General features: G+C 39.9%; 1 protein-coding gene across 3 annotated transcripts in view; it reads left to right on the top strand.

Annotated features, from left to right (window-relative positions):
- The window catches only part of LOC311256339 (unconventional myosin-Ic-like), a 66,036-nt gene extending 47,174 nt beyond the window's left edge, over positions 1–18,862 (top strand). For all 3 annotated transcript variants that reach the window (XM_084351289.1, XM_084351291.1, XM_084351290.1), the window contains exons 7-32: positions 318–416; positions 1,505–1,615; positions 2,852–2,923; positions 3,151–3,270; positions 3,940–4,013; positions 4,686–4,791; positions 5,935–6,015; positions 6,993–7,084; positions 7,299–7,393; positions 8,020–8,066; positions 8,264–8,344; positions 8,864–8,969; positions 10,341–10,458; positions 11,664–11,777; positions 11,981–12,057; positions 12,156–12,224; positions 12,338–12,422; positions 12,584–12,743; positions 13,177–13,260; positions 13,356–13,449; positions 13,559–13,614; positions 13,699–13,834; positions 13,921–13,991; positions 14,127–14,224; positions 14,423–14,522; positions 16,219–18,862. In XM_084351289.1, coding sequence (XP_084207415.1) covers positions 318–416; positions 1,505–1,615; positions 2,852–2,923; positions 3,151–3,270; positions 3,940–4,013; positions 4,686–4,791; positions 5,935–6,015; positions 6,993–7,084; positions 7,299–7,393; positions 8,020–8,066; positions 8,264–8,344; positions 8,864–8,969; positions 10,341–10,458; positions 11,664–11,777; positions 11,981–12,057; positions 12,156–12,224; positions 12,338–12,422; positions 12,584–12,743; positions 13,177–13,260; positions 13,356–13,449; positions 13,559–13,614; positions 13,699–13,834; positions 13,921–13,991; positions 14,127–14,224; positions 14,423–14,522; positions 16,219–16,245 — 2,373 coding nt within the window. In that variant the 3' untranslated portion in view covers positions 16,246–18,862. The remainder of the gene's footprint in view (positions 1–317; positions 417–1,504; positions 1,616–2,851; positions 2,924–3,150; positions 3,271–3,939; positions 4,014–4,685; positions 4,792–5,934; positions 6,016–6,992; positions 7,085–7,298; positions 7,394–8,019; positions 8,067–8,263; positions 8,345–8,863; positions 8,970–10,340; positions 10,459–11,663; positions 11,778–11,980; positions 12,058–12,155; positions 12,225–12,337; positions 12,423–12,583; positions 12,744–13,176; positions 13,261–13,355; positions 13,450–13,558; positions 13,615–13,698; positions 13,835–13,920; positions 13,992–14,126; positions 14,225–14,422; positions 14,523–16,218) is intronic.
- Positions 18,863–22,267: the final 3,405 nt, after the last annotated feature.

The raw sequence follows: 22,267 nt of genomic DNA, 5'->3' as shown, positions 1-22,267 counted from the left end.
CCTCAGGGGGGAGATCTGCCTTAAGGCGCTAGCTGAGCCTTCCCCTCAATAAACACACACACAGACACTCACACCAACAGCTCCTGAGAAAAAACACAGCATATGTGTGTTTGTGCAAGTAGGTGTTTACATCACACACAAATAGGTGTTTACTTTACATGTAAACACCTATTTGCACACCAGCTAATTCAAGGATTTTGCTTGACCTATTCAACACTTCACTGGGAAAAAAGTTTAAGTAGATGATAAATATTGTGTGTGTCTCTGTGTGCGTGTGTGTGTGCGTGCGTGTGTGTATGCATGCACCTTTTCCATAGGGTAACTGTCCCAAAGTGAGCTCTATCAACGATCGCAGTGATTGGAAGGTGGTGAGGAAAGCTTTGACCGTGATTGGTTTCAACGAGGACGAGGTGGAGGTAAGGAACAAGTCCAGGCTGTGAAAATCATGCCGGGCGCTTTGTTTTGTCACCTAAAGAAGTGTGGGATGTGTAAACTCTTGGAAATCTTAGCAACAGTCTCCTTTTCTCTGAAATAGACGGAGCAGGTGGAAGCTATGATGCCTTTCCCTTACACGTCTCAAGGCTGTATGATGCTTATACATGCTGCATGGATGCAGTGCATTTCCCCTTCCTTGACAGCTAAACAATTCTTGAAACAAAGATATCACCTCAGACAAGCTTTAAAGGAACAGCTCACTCCAAAATCCACAATGCATATTTTTCCTCTCCCCGTAGTGCTTTTTGTCCATCTAGGCTGTGTTGGTGTGAGTTGCCAAGTTTTGGAAATATTGGCCGTAGAGATGTTTGCCTTCTCTCCAGTGAATTGGAACTAGATGTCATTCAGCTTGTGGTAATGACTGAATTTTCATTTTGGGGCAGACTTTTCCTTTGATAAACATTAGTACCCCCACTATGTATATTAATGGCTATACAGGATATAACAGTTTTTACCACACAATGGACAGTAATGGTACCCCATGTGCCTGAGGGGCCGGAGGCTGTTTCTGTTTCAGACTTGTACTGTGGATGTTGGATAGTGCTGTGTGTGTGTGTATCTGTGTCTGTGGCTGTTATTATATGGTGAGAACTTATTTGTGCTCAGCGTGGGAGTCTTCCTCCATGTTCATGAGTCTGGGCTTACTGCCAGAGCTTTTAAGATCTCACACTGCTGATCAAGTGAAGAGCAGGTGTGAGTGTGTGCTGCTCTAGTTTGGTATGTGGTGAGCACATTGCTACATGTCTGCCCTGTTAAATTCTTAACCTAATTTAATTCAAAGCTGCCGTTATCTGCGTAGTCTGTTATTAAGATAGCCTCGGCAGTAACTTCAGATCTGTATAATCTTATCGTGCCGCAGCCTCTCATCTCTTCACCTTTGTTCTCTCCTTTCTCCTGAATGTCCTCCTCTGTCCCCACTCTCCACATCTTCGTAACTATCTATCCTTCATATTCTCTTTTCTTGTCCTCATTTTTGCTTCCCTGCACTCTCTGTGTTTTGTCTGTGTAGGAGTTGTTGAACATAATCGCCAGTGTGCTCCACCTGGGAAATGTGCAGTACGGCGGCGAAGAAGGCAACGCCTGCATCACTTCTGACACACAGATAAAGTACCTGGCCAGGGTAAGATGCTGCACCAAGCAGGTTCATAACGATTCCTAACAGGCCAGTGGGAAAATGTTTTTCATCTCAGGATTTTTCTCAGGAGAAGCACTGAAAGTTATTTATGAAGCTTCCTACTCTCAGCGAGGGAAGAGACTACTTTTAGGAGAGAGTGTAACATCTCTGTTTTATGACACTTTCAACTGCAAGGTAGAAATCGTGTTGACATATTGTAGTTTTTCTGACAGTTGCCGTTTGTGTTATTAAACAAGGTAACATTGGATAAGCATAAAACAGAATCATAGGTGTTATGCATATAACTAAGTCGGGTGGTACCCAGACGTATTTGTCTTCCATAGCCTTGTCAAAAGAACTCAAGTACACCTTCATCGGCTCAACCCATCATTATTTAAATGTGTTATAATGAACTGGCGTTATTTAACAGTACTGACTTTATCAAGTGGATTTTGTTACAACATTTTTACAGACAATAATTAGGCTGGTTTAGTCTAGGTTAGGGACATTTCAGTCATTTATCCAATACTTTTACATATATTTTAACCATTTATCTAGTACTTCTAGCTATTTCAATTGTTGACCCATTAGCTTTAGATACAATTTTCATCTAGTTATCTGTTACTTTTTTTAAATGTCTTTTTTGGGGGGGCCTTTTTCATGGTTTTATTGATAGGAGAGCAGGTGACAGGAAATGGGATTAGAGAGAGAGGGGGATGACATGCAGCAAAGGGCCACAGGTCAGACTCGAACCCTGGGGTGCTGCAGCGAGGACAAGGCCTCTATACATGGGATGCCTGCCCTACCAACTGAGCTACTGGGGTGCCCCTTTAGATATCTATTTAAACTATGATTCCGTTTCTTTAACTTTTTCAAACATTTTTCATTACTACATTGAGCTAGCCCTGTCCAGTCAAATCGTGTTGTAAAAAAATTATGAGGGCTATGAGTAAGAATCATCCACACAATTTCTATAGAATTTACATATCCATATATCCTTCAAATCCTGGTAAAGATTTCAATAGTCTGCACACTGCTGAAGAAATGTGGTTGTTTGGAGACAACACTTTTGTCAGAAACATTCCCCATCTTTCCTGCCTCAATTTTCGTAAAAAGTCCCTCAGACATAATGAACAGAGACACAGGATGTACACAGGATGTCACTGCTGCTGATAGGCATGACATCACGTATTTGTCACCGGTCAGGCTGTGACATGTGCTAATGTTGTTATGCTTTTCCAGTTGTTAGGGGTGAATGGCACAGTGCTGACTGAGGCACTCACACACAAGAAGATAATTGCCAAGGGAGAGGAGGTAGGTTTGGAGACACACTCCCATTGTAGTGTCAGTGTGTGATAAGCATTTGTATACAAAGCTTTCCTGTCTGTGTAATGTCTCGTCTGGTCCAGTGTAATTATATTGTAACTGCTGAACTCTGTCTAACTCTGTTAACGTCTGTCTTTGCCTGTCTCTATTTGGCCTGTGTGTGTGTGTGTGCGTGTGTGTGTGTGTGTGTGTGTGTGTGTGTGTTTCTTCATCAGTTGATGAGCCCTCTGAACCTAGAGCAAGCATCATCAGCTCGAGATGCTTTGTCCAAGGCAGTGTACGGACGCACCTTCACCTGGCTGGTGAACAAAATCAATGCTTCGCTGGCATATAAGGTACTCTCACCCACACAAATAAGTGTCCACTTTCCACAAATCTGATACATTTTCACTCAAACTTTTTTGACCTTAAATAAGTCGCACTAAAGCCAAACATTATCCAACACTGTAGAGCCGAGCATTCATCTATTCTATTCATCTATTGCAGCACAGCTCCACCTTGTGGACAAAAGTTAAACAAAACTTTAATACTTCATAATATAATATCAGTATAATCTTACTCTTGCTCAGGGTCTCATTGCCGTGTCATTTATTGCATACCAGGGATCAGAGATTGAATATTACAAAGTACATTTACCCAAGTACTGTACTTAAGTACATTTGTGAGGAACTTGTACTTTACTTGGGAATTTTCATTTTCTGCTACTTTATATTTCTGCTGTTCTACATTTTGGACGCAAATATTGTACTTTTACTTGACAGATTGCATCAGGTCCACAGTTGCACATTTTTTAATAATTTTGTTTGCAATTAGATATTTAAAAAGCACTGATGCCGTAATAAACAAAGAAATTGCTAAACTTCGATCCGATGATTGGCCAGGCAGGATTTTCACAGTTTAATTCTGAATGATTTTGGGTCGTATCATTATTGCAAGGCTTTATGTGTACTAGAGTTTTCATTCAAATAGCCATGGAGATGAGTTTATTTCTGTTTCTCCAACAGGACGACTCCTTTAAGAATTACTCCGTCATTGGCCTGCTGGACATCTATGGTTTTGAGGTCTTCCAGAACAACAGGTACAATATTAATGATATATTTGAACTTAAGCTCTTTACACATGAACACTAACTCAGCTATAGTTTGTTTTTTCAACATCTATATATCCATCTAAACCTTAACATAACAGAAAACACAGAGAACCCACCTATTTTTCTTTTTCTTTTTTTTTAAATCTTGCACAAGGTCCACCTCTTGGAGCTTTCAGCTGCATCTCATTGCCTTCATCATTAGCCACAGGAGTTTGCTCTGTTGGTTACTGAGCAGCCACAGTAAAGTCCATATGCTGAGATGCTGCTGAAAGCTCCAGAGTTTCCCAGTAAGAGGAACTTGTGCCCAGAATTTTGTCAGACCTTATTTTAAGGTCAGTCTTTAACCTTAGCCTATGTACCCTTTATTGTCAAAAATACTGCCTGACTGATACCTGACTTTTATGATGATAATAGGGAGTAAAACATTCCAATATTGATAGATCTGCCTGTCCATACATTCTTTTGCAATGATCCCTCAAATGGCTCCAGTACTTATTAAGGTAAGACCACTGTATGTGGGTAATATTAGCCTTTAAATAAAGATCAGTCACAAGCCACTCAGTCACCCATTACCAAAACGAAACTGAATCAGTAAGAGTACCACTGACATGTTTGTGTTTCTTTTCATTCAGCCTTTGTCTTTGTTGTTGTGTGTTGCAGCTTCGAGCAGTTCTGTATCAACTATTGTAACGAGAAGCTGCAGCAGCTCTTCATCGAGCTCACCCTCAAGTCAGAGCAGGAGGAGTACGAGGCTGAAGGCATCACGGTCAGACATCACTTTCTTCTCTCCCTTAGTGTCCCACCTCTCTTCCACACCCACCTCCTTTGTTCATTACATATATTAATGCAGCCTAAGTTGCATTTACAGTTGAGTTCTGTAAATGGACTAATGTGGATAAACAACTCACTGTTATTTTCTTTTTGATCCACCATCACTGCGTCTCTTATTTTTATTTAACTCCCTTCCTCCAGCCCTGTGAGTGTCTGTTTTGCCATTTTGTATGCACCATTCATTATCACTCCCTCTCTCCTCCCCCAGCCAGGGTTTAGGCTTGGCAAAGAGCTCTTAATTGCGTGGCTGAAGTTTTCAATGTGAGATTTGTAATTTAATTTATCGCTCTGCTGTTTAGCAGAGGCTTTCCATCAAAGTGATTTACACTAAGTGCACATATTTTTAGATGATGCTGCACCATTAGAAACTAATCCTTTTAACCCTGTTATTGTGAGAGTTGTGGTGTCCTTTATTTATTCACATTTTAAAGCTTAAATGATAAATCTTAAGGATTTACATGTTAAACGAGGTCTCCATTGAAAGACAAACTCTCTCTTGAATTTTCTGTGTAGTTGCTCCCTTCTGTCTTTGCCTTATGTATATTTATTGACTTTTTATTGTTTTGTTTTGCTTCTTTGGAACAAAGGCCCCTTGTGTTCAGTCTAATATAAATGCACTGGTCAGAGAGCAGGTTGTGGGAGGGACTTGGACTCACCTCTCAAAGAGCCCATTATCGTCCAACATCAGGACTGTGGGCTTCACTCTCTCTCTGTCATCTCTGTGGTAATTCTGTGGCTGTTAGTGCTAACGTAACCTAACAGTGCTGCACTGACCCTGTGGAACTCTGTGTTCATGTGCGTGTTCACATGCAAGTGGGCGAGCAGCGTGTCTGTGTGCCAGGATTCCTGAGATACTGCAAATGATTGACTTCACGGTCATTAAATGGCTCAGAACAGTTGTGATTGTATCTGCCTGATAAACTTGCTAAGATGTATGTCCCAGAAGTTTGTTTTAGTTCGGATAATGAGAAAACACAAAACACATCTTCATTATGGTCATTATGGCTGCACTGTAAGGTTTATTTTCTCTCTTTCCTTTTCTTTTCTCTAACCTGAAAAGTTGCTTGCGTCTTTACAGTGGGAGCCGGTGCAGTACTTCAACAACAAGATCATCTGTGATCTGGTGGAGGAGAAGTTCAAAGGCATCATCTCCATCCTGGTGAGCAGACACACTGCACTTTGTCTCTGCTATAGAGGATTTGAAACTGAAATACGAAGCTCACTTATTAAATCTTCTGGAAGTGGATTTCTGCCAAAACATGAAACAAATAAAGAGCTTGTGGCAAGATAAGGTGCATAAAAGGAAAAAATCAACATTTAAAGGTACTGTATATTACCCAGGGCTCTCTTTACAACAACAAACAATTTATAGACTCATAGTAGCAGTTTCCCTGCCCTCTTGGCCAAAAATAGTGAATTCATTAAACTTTTATTTAAACTCTGAAAAGAATTTAGGAAGAAACCTCATTTTCAATATAACCACGTATAAAATAATAATAAGACTAAAAGACAAAAGATCCTCAACAGAAAGAAACACCAACAAAAGGCTTAGATAAAAATGCTGATAGAAGCCTAACGTAATAAAATAGTCGAGCCTTATGATGAGGTAAGCTTTAGATTGTTATGCATGTAATTCCAGGTTGCAGGTGCACAATAAGAAGAATAATGTCCAAGTTCAGAAAAAGCGGCCAGTACATGCAACGTAATCAAATTATTTGACCGAGTTTGATAAGGGCCCCCATTAAAAGACAGCAACAACATGATGTAAGGAGGTAAAAAAAACAACAACTGTAAAATCACAACTGGTTGTTTTTATGCTTTGATTTTTGTTCAGATTAAACAACATAATCATTAACTAACTTAACTGGTGCTGGTTGGTGTGTAAGGTTAGTTAGCTCCATATTTACCATTCACATATGAGAGTGGTATCAGCCTTCTCATTCAGTTCTTAGCAAGGAAGTAAATGAGCGTATTTCCCAAAAGGTTGGACTATTCCTTTTAATGCTCAGTCTTTGAGTAATACACGTATGAATGATCTATTTTATCTTGGCGCAGGTTCATGTAAATGATATTGGGACAGTCTTGTATAAGACTAAGAATGAGTGATTGTTGCTCTTTTTGTTCCTGCTATCACAGGACGAGGAATGTCTGAGACCTGGAGATGCCAGCGATCTCACCTTCCTAGAGAAACTGGAGGACACTGTTGGAGGACACGCACACTTTGTCACGTTAGTTTGATTCACACTCTTGTGGTGTATAAATACTGCAATACCACAAATGTATCCAAAGCAGTTTAGTCTCACAGGACTTAAAAGTTGGCCTGTTGACTGGCTTGTGACACCACACTATATAATATGTGTCCAGTCTGTGGATGTCTCAGTACATATATGACGTATGTGTATGTGTGTTTCTGCCTGTGTGTGTGTGTGTGTGTTTCTGCAGTCACAAGCTGGCTGATGCAAAGACCCGGAAGGTAATGGGCCGTGACGAATTCAGACTGCTGCACTATGCTGGAGAGGTCAACTACAATGTCAACGGTGTGTGTGTGTGTGACCTCAAGTCCTCAGATATTTGGCACTTAGAATGTAAAACTGGTATTGGTATTTGCATGTAAAAATGCAAATACCAATACCATTTGTTTCATCTAACACATCTTTAAATTAAAACAAGCTGATTTTATACCTTTTGTCTCGTAGAGAAGGTAGTTTCTGTAAATTCAATAATGGCCAGCACAAATCAAGCCCCACTTGATGTAGTGCGATGTCACAAAGTCACAGAATTAAAAGATGGACTACTGACGAGGTGTTTCAGGAGCAGTGTTTCAGTGGGAGAGAGGAGCTTCTGTTGGTGCGGACTTTGACCTTTTTAACTTTCAAAATCTTACTTGCGCAAGACAGGGAGGCTTCTTACCTAAATATGATAAATACCTGTTTCAAATACAGGTGTAAGGAAATTGTTTGTGATTTACTGTAGTTCTGTCTCATGGTGGACATGTCTTGTGGGTTAGAATATAAATGCAGCCATTTACACTGGAAAATGACTATATGACTATAGCTTCAAACTTTACTGGATATTGCCAGTGCCAAGTGATACTGTGGGGCCTTAGTGGAAGTGATTTGTCATCACGTGCATCAAAACTCAAATTCCATCTTTTCTCTCTCAGGATTTCTGGACAAGAACAACGACCTGCTCTTCAGGAACTTAAAAGAGGTGAGTATAAAGCTGTATTTCACTAGGACTGTGATACATTGTCTGAAATCTATACAGTGTTTACCTGATTCAGAAGTTAAAATGTCCTTTGTGTATTTTATTTGTTTATTTAATAGTGACAAGTATGTAGCATAATCTGCCACACACTACAGCATTTATAGCCTAAGCTAATTTGCAATGCCCTTCCTTGTTTGCAGGTTATGTGTATGTCAGAGAATAAGATCCTGACCCAGTGTTTCGACAGGGAGGAGCTGAGTGACAAGAAACGCCCAGACACGGTGAGATACCTTGTTGTTTATTTGTGCTCCCTCTTGGTCTCCTGGAGTTTTTCTCTGCCATCTTCCACACTCCTATAAATCATACTCTCACACATCCCAACATACTCTCCCATGGTAAAACAATCAGTGATGTGTTTCCCCTCTGCAGTGTGGAGTGGGCTGCCAGATGGGGATTCTCTGCAGCCTCCCACTCACTGAGAAATGCCCTGACACTTGCATGCCCTTTACACATACACACTTGAACAGGGAACTGTCACAGGCTGGCAAGTTAAAAGTCCCAGTCATCCACACTGCGCCCAGTGTTCAGTGTCTACTGGACTGCCAGTCACATCATCCAACCCTCTGCTTGCGTAGCTCTTCTTAGGTCATCATCTCTGTCCGCGGGCTTCCATTTTCTCCTCTTTGGTTTCTACCTTCGCTCATCGACCAGCTTCCTCTCCCATCCTCCGACCTTCATCTCTTCATCCCTTCCTAACCAGCACCCGTCTGTTCTCTGTGTCTTTGTGTCTGCCCCTCCAGGCAGCCACCCAATTCAAAGCCAGTCTGGCGAAACTAATGGAGATCCTCATGTCGAAGGAGCCGTCGTACGTCCGCTGCATCAAGCCCAATGACTCCAAGCAAGCAGGTATGAAGTCTAGTCTTGTTTTCAAGTGTCTTTTCAAATATTGAGTTAGAAGTCTGAAACAGACTTATCATAGCGAAATCCAGTCAAGGTTGTGAGTATAAAAAGTATTAATGTGGGACGTCATATGTGGGATATAAACTGAAAACACCTCAATTCAGAAATCAAAAACCTTGTCATCTTTAGACTATTCAATCATTGTGACTGTATGTGTGTATTAACATCACAAATAGAAATGATTCCATACTTGTTGGACATCCTGGATTATCAAAGTCTCTCCTCAATACTCAATTAATTTTTTCTGTCAAGTAATTTATCAGAAGAAAAATGTATGAGCTGACGTTAGCACTGGTAACTTAAAAGAATGACAGAGAGGAGGTGGTTTTGGTGGAGTGATAAAAAGGAACATGGGACCAATGGTTCAACTTGTAAATGTTTTACTTTGAAAGTCTGAATTTTTGTGGTTGTAATTTCCTTTTGTGTAATTCCTAGAAAGTTATTTTGAAATTTATTTCAAAAACATTAAGGGTAACACTTTAAAGTAACCATCATTGATAAATTGTACATTTATAGTCAAATAAAGCATTTAATTGTTTTTCAACATTGAAATAACTGTAAAGTTTATTAATACATTTACTGGGAGGGATATGATTAAGTGTCACAAAACTATTTTCAAGATTACTTTAATTCAATCAGTTGAATTGTGATCTTAAGTTTTAGATCAAGTCAATAAGTGGATTACTGTGTAACTATTTGACACACAGTAGACATGTGTTTTCAAACATAAGACAGCACAGAGATACAATTGATTATATTCAGGCTTGACTGATTATACTTTGATGTCTGGATGTTCAAGTTTGGCATTTTCATCTTGAATGTTGCTGTCTGAATTTCACCAATCCAAGTTGCATGATCAGTTGATTAAGAGCTACTCAAACAGGATTTTCTTAAATAAGGTTTTTCCCTATTAACCTTAGAAGTCACGCTTTTGAGATTGCACAACGTGGAATGATGTTCTCATTTGATGTTTTATGTTTTGATCCCATACTTAACAGTTCTTGTAAACACAGTTGAAGCAGCTTAGCAGTTTCAATAAGCTAATAGATTTCCAGAAACATCATGTTAATCCTGTGCTTTGGCTAATTCCAAGCAAAAAGTTTGTTTTGCTTGAGTGTAACTCTCCGTGTGGTCGTCAGAATATCGGGCCAGCCTTTGTCAACACTGGGCCTTTTGTCAGTTTCACACTGTCCCTCTGTTCTGTCACTCCTACTTCTGCTGTTTAGCAGCTACTGGTTTTCTCTGGTTCATTTTGTCCAACAGACTTTACATTTTTCTCTGACCTCTCCCACTTTCTCCCCCCTCCTCCTGTCCCAGTTCGATTTGACGAGGTGTTGATCCGTCACCAGGTCAAGTATTTGGGGCTGATGGAGAATCTGAGGGTGAGGAGAGCGGGCTTTGCTTACAGACGGCGCTACGAGGTCTTCCTACAGAGGTGATCAGCTGTTCTTTTTTGTTTTTTTAACCAGTAAAGTACAGTCACATGGATCCATGCCACATCTATATCAAACATATATAGCCAGGCATTACACAAACAGACACAATGAGAAGTACAAGGAGAATAAAGGACACGGGGCTGTTGGAGTTTAAGTGTCAGTTCACCCCACACTACTTATTTTGACTCTGGAGTGAGTGAAGAGCAGTTGTCTATAAAGCAGTACGGATTTGGGCCTATTACCTGTTTTTTTACAGAATGATGTCTCAAGAGTGAAATATTCCTTTGACCTTATTAGGGGTGTCACAATTCTCTAAATCCTCAATTCAATTTGACTTTAAATTGAAATCTCTTTTCGGCACTAATAGCTAAGCAATTGTCAGACTATCAAATCTGTATTTGTATATGCCCTGACAACTGTTATTACGTTACATTTTTTCAACAGATAAATATATTTTACAACAGTAGCTTTATATAATTCTGTTGGCTTTTTGCAGCTATGGATTAGGCAAGTTCAAATAATATTGAAAGAGTTTAACAAAGAAATACCACAATAAACAACAAAAGATAGAAATAAATTTTTACTGCAAAGTTAAGTTTCTCAAATCTGTCCTGAGTGAACCCTCTTCCCAAACAAAACAATAAAGGATCTCTGAAAAAGAAAATAAACCCAACAAGGCCCATAGCCACCATTGAGGACACCAAGGTCATGTACTCAAGTGTTGGCCCAGTAGCTCAGTTAGTAGAGCGTGCGCCCCATGTACACAGGTAGTGTCCTCCCCACTGCAGCCATAGGGTTAAAATCCCACCTGTGGCCCTTTGCTTCATTTCATCCCCCTGCTCTTTCAGTCCTTGTTCCTGAAAAAGAAGTGTTTGGAGTTTAAACCCAGGTCGTTAGCTTAAAGGAGAAATTTCTCATACTTCATGTGGATATCCCGATCAGTGTTGATGGTAAATGTAGTTAATTTATGCAATAAAATCCCCAGAGTGTGGTGTCTTGAAAGAGAAAGTTGGGTTATTAGAGTTTTGCTGCTTGCACAGCCTGCTTACAACCTTCTGACGCTCCACCCCCAACACTTCCTAAACCTGACCAGCACGTGAAAGTGGGCGTTTCGGACGGATAAAAGGATGTTCTTTCTAACCTTTAACCTTTTTCTTCCTGTAGTGATATTCTAGTATTCACTTGTGTTTGTGTGTGTGTGTAGGTATAAGTCCCTGTGTCCAGACACATGGCCTAACTGGCAAGGGAAGCAGTCAGATGGAGTGGCCACACTGGTCAAACACCTGGGATACAAGCCTGAGGAGTACAAACTTGGCAGGTCAGCACCACACAAATGTAAACAGAAAAACACATCTTTAACACAAGTTTTTATTTTTTTTATTTTACATTTTTGAACTTTGCTTTATGATGATCATCGTCTCTCTGCTTCCTCTTCACCTGTATTGCACTTGACCATTTTGTTATACACAATGTATTTGCTTTAATACATTTAATACATTTACTCTGAACTCAACCCTTTAGATCCAAAATCTTCATCCGTTTTCCCAAGACCTTGTTTGCCACCGAGGATGCTCTGGAGACCAGGAAACACAGTCTTGGTGAGAGCCTCGGACACAACTGATGATTTGTCACAAACATTTTTTCATCACCGCATATTTAAACCATTTGGTTCCTTTCTGTTTTTGTCACCCCACAGCCACCAAGCTGCAGGCAGGATGGAGAGGATACAACCAGAAGTCCAAATACCAGAAACTTAGGACATCAGGTGAGGAAACTTTTGCATGTTCTCCTGCTAATGTCGTGATAGAGTTTGTTTATCAGTTACAACAATGTCTTTGTGTGTATTTATTTATTATATATATATAATGTACCTTGCAGCTATCGCCATCCAGGCGTGGTGGAGGGGGATCCTGGCCAGGAGGAGGGCGCAGCGCAGGCGACAGGCTGCTGCTACAATCCGCAGGTACAGACCAGCAGATGGTGCAATACACTCACTGTCGGAGTGTATGCTTTTAAAATGTGGATAATATGTGAAGATTTTGTCAACACTTTTAATTTCCTTTCTTTTTTTTAAAATTGTATTTATTATTTTTTCCTTTATTACCTTCCTGGTCTCATCATCAGGTTCATCAAAGGCTTCATCTACCGCCACAAGGAGCGCTGTCCAGAGAACGAGTACTTCCTGGATTACGTGCGCTATTCCTTCCTCATGAATCTGCGCAAGAACCTGCCCAAGAACGTCTTGGACAAGAGCTGGCCAACACCTCCTGCTGCTCTCAGTGAGGTGGGGACAAAACACAACTCTTAGCTCAACATGGAGTGTACTTGACTTGAGTGGATTCAATTCAGTCTTTTGCTCCAGTGTGCTGAACCATTATTTGAGGTCATACACCGTTAATAAAATGGTGTCAATTGTATCCTGGTGTGCACTGGAATATTGATTTGTTTGATCTACTGTGATTTGCCCTGTACTGGCTTCACCCAGAAGAAGCACTGCTGTGAACAGCATAACTTCCGTTTTTTAAACTGTAACTGCTATGTACTCTAGCTAAAAATGACCTAGAAAATGTAAATGTTAGCCATGAAAGAGTGGCTGAAAAAAGACAAAATGCACTTGCTACAGTGACTACTCACATATACAGTATGTATTATGACTCCAAATTCATACAGCGCAACTGAATAGTGTTGTTTGTGAAAAATTCTCTCTGTGCCTTTAGGCTTCAGAGCATTTGCGTAAGCTGTGCATGCAGAACATGGTGTGGAGCTACTGCAAGAAGATCAGTCCTGAGTGGAAGCTCCAGGTGAATACTTTTCCATCGACAGTTACAACATAGCATTTGTAATCTGACTGTTAGGTTTCTGGTTTGCTTCACTGAAATCTAATCTGTTTGAATAGATGGAGCAGAAGATGACCGCCAGCGAGATCTTCAAGGACAAGAAGGACAACTACCCACAGAGTGTGCCCAAACTGTTTGTCAGCACAAGACTCAGTAAGACTCGCACATGTTTCCGACAACAACATATTAGTTGTGAAACTTGTACAGGCTTCATGTTACACACTATGTAAAAGATCCTAAGAGCATGTCCCATCTTGTTCAGATGGAGAGGACATTAATCCCAAGGTGCTGCAGGCTCTGGGCAGTGAGAAGATGAAGGTTAGTTACAAAACAAAGAGCAGTGTCAATGCTGTCTGTAAGTGTATTTATCAAGTTATCTGACTCTCATCCTTCTGTTCCCAGTACGCAGTGCCAGTCACCAAGTACGACAGGAAAGGTTACAAACCTCGCCCCCGTCAGCTGCTGCTCACCTCTAACAGTGCTGTAATCGTAGAGGAGGCCAAACTCAAGCAGCGCATCGACTATGGAGCTCTGAAAGGTCAGAAGGCGATCACTTTTCTTTATTTCTTATGGATGTGGAAAGTATTGGGTTCATTCCTCATATGAACTGTCCTCTCCCTGCAGGTGTCTCAGTCAGCTCTCTCAGCGACGGCTTGTTCGTTCTGCATGTGCCCAGTGAAGACAACAAACAGAAGGTGACACCATGGACGTATTACACTAAATCATTATAAATGAACCAAAAGTCCTGTAGCTATTTATGAATGTAAATATGTTTCACTTTGAGTTTTCACTGTGTGTGTGTGTGTGTGTGTTTGATGGTTTCTTCACAGGGAGATGTGGTTCTGCAGAGCGACCATGTGATCGAGACCTTGACCAAGATTGCGATCTGTGCCGACAAAGTAAACAGCATCAACATCAACCAGGGCAGGTGAGGAGCAGACACACGTAGAACATGCACTTGGTGTGATGATTTTTACAGTGCCACTTTGTGCCAAAAGTGTGTGTGTCCTTACATAATGCTAACAGCAATATAAGTATATTACTATTTAAAACTAAGTATCTGCTCCTACACGCTCAAGCATCTCCAGGCAGAAAGTGTCTAACTCTCCCTGTGTTCCTTTTCCAGTATAAAGTTTACAGTGGGTCAGGGGAAAGAGGGGATCATAGACTTCACACCTGGATCAGAACTACTGGTGGCCAAGGCAAAGAATGGACACTTGTCTGTGGTGAGTCTGCCAGTCTTCCTCAGTTATTTCGCTTTGTAAATACCTTTGATTTTCCTTTATGTTATTCAAGCCTAACTGACAGAACAGCAGTTTCAGAAATAATGTTAATGTTTATGCTGATCACCATGATAGGTGCCTTTTTAATACATAATTTATCAATTATAAAAATAAAGATTTGTGATAGCAGCATCCAATAGTTGACAATTGCAATTAGAGCTGCAACAATTAGTCAATTTGTCGATTAAAAGAAAATTAAACGTCTACTATTTTCTTAAACAAATTATTGTTTCAGTCTTTTATTTCAAGCAAACATTTGCGGGTACCAGCTTCTTAAATGTGAGGATTTGCTGGTTTTCTTTGTAATTTATGATGATAAATAAGGAGTCTTTAGGTTTTGTGTTGGACAAAAGAAGCAATTTGAAGATTTCACTTTGGGCTCTGGGAAATTGTGATGACCACTTTTGTCAATTTTTATTGACTTAAGGATTAATTGTGAAAAAAATCAGCAGATTAATCGATAATGACGATTTTGCAGCCCTAATTGCGATGCTATTTAAAGCTGCACTAATCAAAGAAATATATGTTAACATAGGATCATATGACGGTGCGATATGGGAAAGAGAGTGCTAGTAGTGACAAACCTAAAAAGCATTATCATTCAGCTCTGCAGTTCACCTCAGTTCTACGGAGCATTTGAGCCTCTTTTTATTAGCCTCATTGTTTGGGTTTTATGGGCCACAAACTCCACTCTTGTCAACATTTTTTCCAGTAGCAAGAAGCTGTGTTCAGAGAAATAGCTTTGATAAAATTATTGTACATTACCTGCTCAGCACCGAATAGCAAGCTGACAAAGTTAGCATCTAGCTGGAGAACATAGTGGAGTGTTTAGCAGCAGATATTTCCTCAGGAGTTGGTGCAGACCAAAAGAAAATCTCACACGTGAAATAAGTAAAACTCATCAAACTGTGTTTATGTAAAACTTCACCATTAAAAGTAAAGGCTGGATGATAGAATAGCTGTCAGGGCCTTCTAATGTTAGGATTACAGTATGTTGCACTGCCACCTAGTGGTCAGTTAATGCTGTTCTAATATCTTTAAAGTAACAGCTTCAAAATCATTTGGATGACACAGCGATACACATGTTTACTTCAAGGTACACGTTTTCAAGACATAACATTGTTATGACGTGATGAGTTTGTTTGTAGGTAGCTCCTAAATTACGTCTAACAAATAGACCTTTTTCATTGCAGCCATATTGACATGAAATAGAAGGTAAACACAGGTTTAATTAATGACGATGACTCTGACAAAGGTTCTGTTACATTAAGTGACTTTCCAGTGAGCCAACATGCACAATAGCAGCACCGTGACTCTGTTTGACCTGAATGGAACAGAATCTTAATTGGTGTCATTGGTTACACCTGTGTTTACCTGACTGTTTGATGTCAAAATGGCTGCTGTGAAAAAGGGCTATTGTTACAGACCTGGGATTTGTATTTACCATTTACTAACAGTAGTGTCACACTCAGTGTTGTGTTATTATAGATTAATTGTGAATGGAGAAATTAGATTCAGGCATGTTTTTACTGGAGCTCTTGTTGTCGTTTGGTTCCTTCCTGCTCCTGTCTAAAGCGCAGACGTCACTATGTCAACCTCTGACCAGATGTGCTGTTTTTCTCCTCTGCATGTCTTCCAGACTGCTCCCAGACTGAACTCCAGATGATGGCCACTCTGACCACACACCAGGACCTGAGAACTCCTGACGTCTCCCATCCTCCAATCACACAACCGCAGACGCAGCTCTGCTTAAGCCAATCAGACGCCAGCTGTCACCACATAGGTGGCATATGCTTCCAATTAAGATACATACAAATCCAGCAAAACTAATTGATATATTTATGTTTATAGATAATATTTTTGGGATTAATACTGTTGCTGTTTGAATATTCTGATTTTATATATGAGGCCAAGGAATAACAAATATTTTGGTGCATTTTTCTCGCACCATGTATGTTTATTGTGTTTTTTTGGGGGAACATGACCAAGAGAACGATGAGGGAAGTATCAGACTACAATGAGAAGAAGGGGATTGTTGTTGATGAAAATCAGGGTTAGTTGTTGCCTGTTGCCTCTTTTTTTCCTGTTTGCTCTTTCTGCTTGATTGTCACACTGACACTACTTTTCTAACTGGGTTGGACTGCTTTGTATTGAAGCATGAAGGTGTGTAGAAGAAGGCTGACAGTATGTAGGATAACTGTTGAAAGGTTCAGGGATTAGGAAGAATAACTCGTCAGTCAAACGGAGATGCCTTGGCAAGAAAAGGCTGGTAGTGTCAGACAGTGGCTAACTAAGTCAGAAAGAATAGCTGAATGTACTATATATTTCAAAAATCTATTTGTAGAGTGAAGCTTGTCATGAGGAATTGACTACATTAAATAAACTGCATACAGTGGAAACGCTGCAAAAAGGAACCAAGTATGTGAGAGGTGGGTGAGAAAAGGCCAAAGAAAGATGTAGGCAGCAGTCTTTTACCTTGATCCCAGGTGCTCGTGCCTTCCTCCCTGACTAATTTATTCATAAATTGAGCTTAATATTGATGAATGAAAACCATGACACTCACAGGAGAATGAGTCGAGTTAGATAGAAGTGTATACAAACCCAACATTATTCCAGCAGCAGCTTCCTGTACAGCCGTTTTCCCTTGAATCCACATAACCCGCTCTGACTTCCCCTGCATCTCATTTGGCTGCATTTCCTCTGAACTGGAGCTTCTGCCTCACTATTACTGAGCTGGTCTTATGGCTACACCTGACTGAGTGTGAACAATATTTTTGTAACAACCAAAACCATTTTTTGTGCATTGATAACCAAAAAAGTCTCTCCAATTTTCTATGTCTAAGTCTATGTCTTACATTTAAAATGTGAGACTAAAACTCAATCTGAAGCCGTGATGTTGAACTTCTGGTGTACTTCAAACTGGCTCTAGCCGAGGCATGTGAAGTCAGAAACAATGATTTGAAATCAAAGCTAATAATAGCTGTGTTTTGTCAAGATGTTTGTGTAAGTGTGACTTTTTTTAAAGGAACAGTGTGACATTTTGGTAAATGTGTGTGATTACACAAGGAGATTGACACCATTCTCATTTGTGCATGTGCTAAATAGGAAGGTACAGCCAGGAGACACGTCGCTTAGAAACAGCGAGCATGGCTCTGTCGATGGATTAAAAAACAGCCACTGACATACGGTTTTTATACAAATTAAACAAACAAAACAAAGTGTGTTAATTAGTGAGCTTTAAAGGTGCTGGAAGGCAGATTGTGTTACCTTTTTACCTTTGAACAGAGCCAGGCCAGCTTTTTCCACTTGTCTTGCCAAGCTAACTGTTTCCTGGCTGTAAGCTTGCTTCATATGGATCCTCATTTAAGTTTTTGGCATAAAAGCACATTAGTACATTCCCCAAAATGTCTAATCCTACTGTATAGAGCCATAGATCCATAGTTTTTTTCAGAATTTTGCTCTTTTCAGGGTAAAAAGCTACTAAATTGTCAAGTGACACCAAAATTTTGGTAGTAAAATAGTTCTGCATTCTTCTAGAAATCCCACACCGCTTCAGGTTAAGAGCCTCCTGTAGACAAACATCTCTCTGTCTATCTCTTACTCAGACCAAAGACTGATCCTGAAAATGATTGAACTTTTGAGAGGAGCTCCAAAATGTTTCCAAGACTTTTTTGTTCTTTTTTTCCCAAACCTTGCTCAATGACGTACATTTGGGTGGCAAGGCGGGTGCAATATGCCGAGACAGGACTGTGCAACTGTACTTCAAATATACTAGCCAAAGACCCTGTTGATTTATAGTGATTCTCAGTTGTATGATTTATATGATATTATTGTGTTGCTTCTAATTGTTATGTTGTTTTTTTCAGGAGGGTGATCTATATGTACAGTTTGTGTTCTGTGTTATAAATGAGAGACTCAAGCCAAGTGAGGTTTGCTATGAAACATTTTGGGAGAAAAAGCTTCTAGTATTGTTTGTTAACACAAACTTGTCCATGTGCCTTGTTGAATAGCAATACAGCAGATTTGTGTGGGATTATGAAAGAAATACCTCGGTGGCCATTTCTGAATGTTCTCCCAGCAGCACCTAAAGGTCTCCTCCCTCTGTGTGTATAAGCTTTACTCAAACCAAATCCTTTAAAGTTTATCTATGACTTACAGATGCACTCCTGTTATCAATCCTGACTTACTGTATGCACCACACCAATGTATGATTATGCCAACACACTAAAAGATAAGATACTAAAGATTTGAATACATTTAAATAGTAAATGCAAACTGATGAACGGCTGTTTGTGGTTTATTCTGTTCTTTCGCTCTCTCTGTGTCCTTGTGTCTAATGTAACAGTTGTATTCTATATTTCAATATTAAAAACTCAGTAATAGTCGTAAAACTTTTGGATACGAGAGTCTGGATTTAGGCAGTTATTGAAACCATATATATAAATGGAAAGCAGAAATGCCTTTGACTGTTTTAAGTGCCCCTTATGCAACGGAAATATATTTTCCATGTACAGTATGATCTTAAATATCAACATTCTAGGTTTTTTTTCATTATTTGTGTCAAACATGTAATCACAAGATGAAAATATTGTCATAACACTGATATGAAGAGCTGACAGGCTTATGTTTGAAATTCGTCTCATCTTTATAAGCATGCAGTAGGCTCCAAAAGACTGAGACATCAAGTCAAAATACTTCTGTTTTGCATTTTGTTGCATTTGATAATATCGGCTGCGATATTATGCGAGTGAAAAGTTGAATCTTTCAAAAGATGTCCATGAGTTTCACAATATCTTAGTATTTGGTATGTCCCTCTTTTGCTTTAACGACTGCATGCACTCGAGCTGGCATGGACTCCACAAGTTTGTGCAAGACCTGCCGACTCCCGTTATCGCAGAATGATTTGACAGTGGTCCACAAAGCTTCTTGTGGTGTCGCAGAACGCTCGGCTTCCTCAATCTTAAAGTGAGCCCGTAATTGTTCAGTGGGGCTGAGGTCAGGTACCTGAGGAGGAACGTCCATGACAGTCAGGACGTCTTCTTTGAATAAACAAATGCATGTGAAAACAAAACAGAAAGTTAAATTAGTTAGACAAATAAGCATAATAAAATGAAAAGCATGTTACAAAGTATATTCCATTGACATGCCCAAAAAGGAGTAGGAAGAAGTACACTTATTTAATACATCCATGAAAACACCTCCCTCATCCCTGTATTTTTGAAAGTCATCTCCTTGTACCTTTTTTTGAACTGGATCGTGCTTGGACATTGCTTTAGCTCCATGCTCATACCATTCCACAATTTCACACCGCCGATTGAAATGCACTTACTTTTTATTTCTTTGCTATTCAAGTAGTTGTGTCAAAGCTTTGAGGTGTGTTTGGGCTCATGATCCTGCTGCAGTGTGAATCCCTCTCCACAAAGATACAAACCAGAGGGGGTGTAGCATGTCTCTGAGGAACAGAGGGGTACTGTTCCTTGGTCAGGCTGGAGTCAATTCTGTGCAGGGGTCCATTGTTCATACTTTTTTTTTTTTTTTAAATGCCATTTATTTTCACAGAAATATATAATATAGTAATACATGCATCATATATTTTAAGTTACACATGTTTAAATACATATCAGTATATATTACCAGTGTACTATCAAAATTTACACTAATTGTATTTTGTATTATATTCTTGAAGCAAAGTCACAATATATTGGCATATTTTGTCAAATACATGTGGACTCCTTTCATATTAAAATGATTGAGAATATACATTACTGAAGCACAATATGACCTGATGTGATAAGGGCCGTAGTGTTTTCTGAATCTCCCATTTAGTCGTCTGCCTTTAGTTGCTCATATTTTGACTTCTGTTTTTAGTTGTCAACCTGCCCGGCCCCGTTTCTGCATTTGTGTCCTCTGCTTTTCAAATTGTGACAGACATGTGCTGTCAGTGCTGCTTTATTACCAAATCGGGAGGCCCTGTTGCTGTTGCTGCGAATCTAGAGTAGTTATAATATTTTCATTCTCCCAGTTTTATGCTTACCTGTCACATATATCTAAAAAAAGAGAGAGAGAAGAAATATGTGTATGATCAAACAGCCACACAGCAGCATACCTGAGGTCAGACACTATCTCAGCATAGAAAACACAATACAGAAAGAAGGTGAAGAACGTGAGGTTAAAGGGTGACAGGTAAAGCAACACTGCTGGTTGACAACTACACCTGAACTTTAGTTTATAGTAAACCAACAAAGGAAACATTTGATGCTGGTTATATTTCTTAAAGACGAGTTATTCGACTGTAAGCGTTGGACAAAATCAACAAAATATGGATTGATGAATAAATAAATATTGGGTGAGACAGCACAGTTTGGTCAGACATAGAAGATAACTATTATTACAGGACTTGTATCAGGATCAGCATAAAAACATGATCGCTGATCCCAACCCATGTTGTAAGTGTATGTTTAGTGTCATTTTTAGAAACAATGGGTTAATAGGGCACATGCACAGACATCAATAAAACACAATAGTCCGTGGTCCCAAGAGGTCGTGCAGTCAAACCCTGAAGAAGTGAAGTAGAAAAGACTGCCAGATTTCATCATCCCTACTTTAGTCCAATGACTTTTCTCAGAGAAATGTTAATAGTAGTCCCTCTGGCAAATCAATAAACAATGGTCTGGACTGGTCTGACATCATCAGAGTGGGTGCAGTCTGTCTTTACATGAAGTCTGCACCGTGCAAAAACAGCAGCACATTACATTCTATTAAGGCTGTTAATGGAACTGAAATCAGATAATAAACTGTACTACCGGATCATACCGCAGCGGTGCACAGAGTGTGTGCACGACAATGCTTTGCTTTTATAGAAACTCTATTGTCACTACCCCACACCACCTGAACATGCCGTGAGATGAGAGAGGGGGGGTCATGGTAGGCTATACAGTATATCCCCATTTAATTCCAATGTCAACATGTAAGGCCTCAAATGATTTACAGAAACATCACTGGAGTGAGTTCACAGTGTTTTGTAAGACTACTGGAGTATCTATTGAAAACTGTCCCACAGTATCTGACTTCACCCTCATATGATGCAGTGTTATGTCCTTCAGTGCAGAGAGACAACAGTCTACAAACCCTGTACCAGAAGTGGCCACTAGGTGTCACCCTCGACATGACTCTCCCCTCCTGTAGTGTTTGTTTTCATCTGTCCTTTCAGTGGACCATGTGAACCCTCCTCTCCTGTATTTCTAGGAACATGAAGTTTGAAGAAAACAGTGAGTCACCTCACAAGCTGATGTGTGGATTTACAGCCTACATACGCTGTAGGTGTTAGCCGCAGTGCTTATACAAACCTATAGATATTTGTCACACAGAGCAAAGCAGGGATTAGGGCTTGACTGGGTTGAGGTTCATGTACTTAAACTGTCGGATCAGAACAAAGATCCCACTATGGGTTTGATTCCAGGGACTTGTGCTTCAGGGCAGAATGGGACCATTCAACCACAGAAAAGTGGTTCCTAAAATACTTCTGTTGCTGCAAACATGGTTCTGATATTGCAGAAGGCTAAATAATAATTGTCTTTAGTTATGCGGGAGTGTATTCACTGTTAATTACATTTAATAACATGGTTAACATCAAAAAACACCTTTAAGTTGACAAACCCCATTAACCTACTGACACATTCTTAGTTGTT

Source organism: Pagrus pagrus (assembly GCF_965226575.1).
Source record: "Pagrus pagrus genome assembly, chromosome: 4".
Taxonomy (NCBI): Eukaryota; Metazoa; Chordata; class Actinopteri; order Spariformes; family Sparidae; genus Pagrus; species Pagrus pagrus.
Note: the sequence above shows the minus strand (reverse complement) of the source record. Positions and strands in the feature narration are given on the sequence as shown.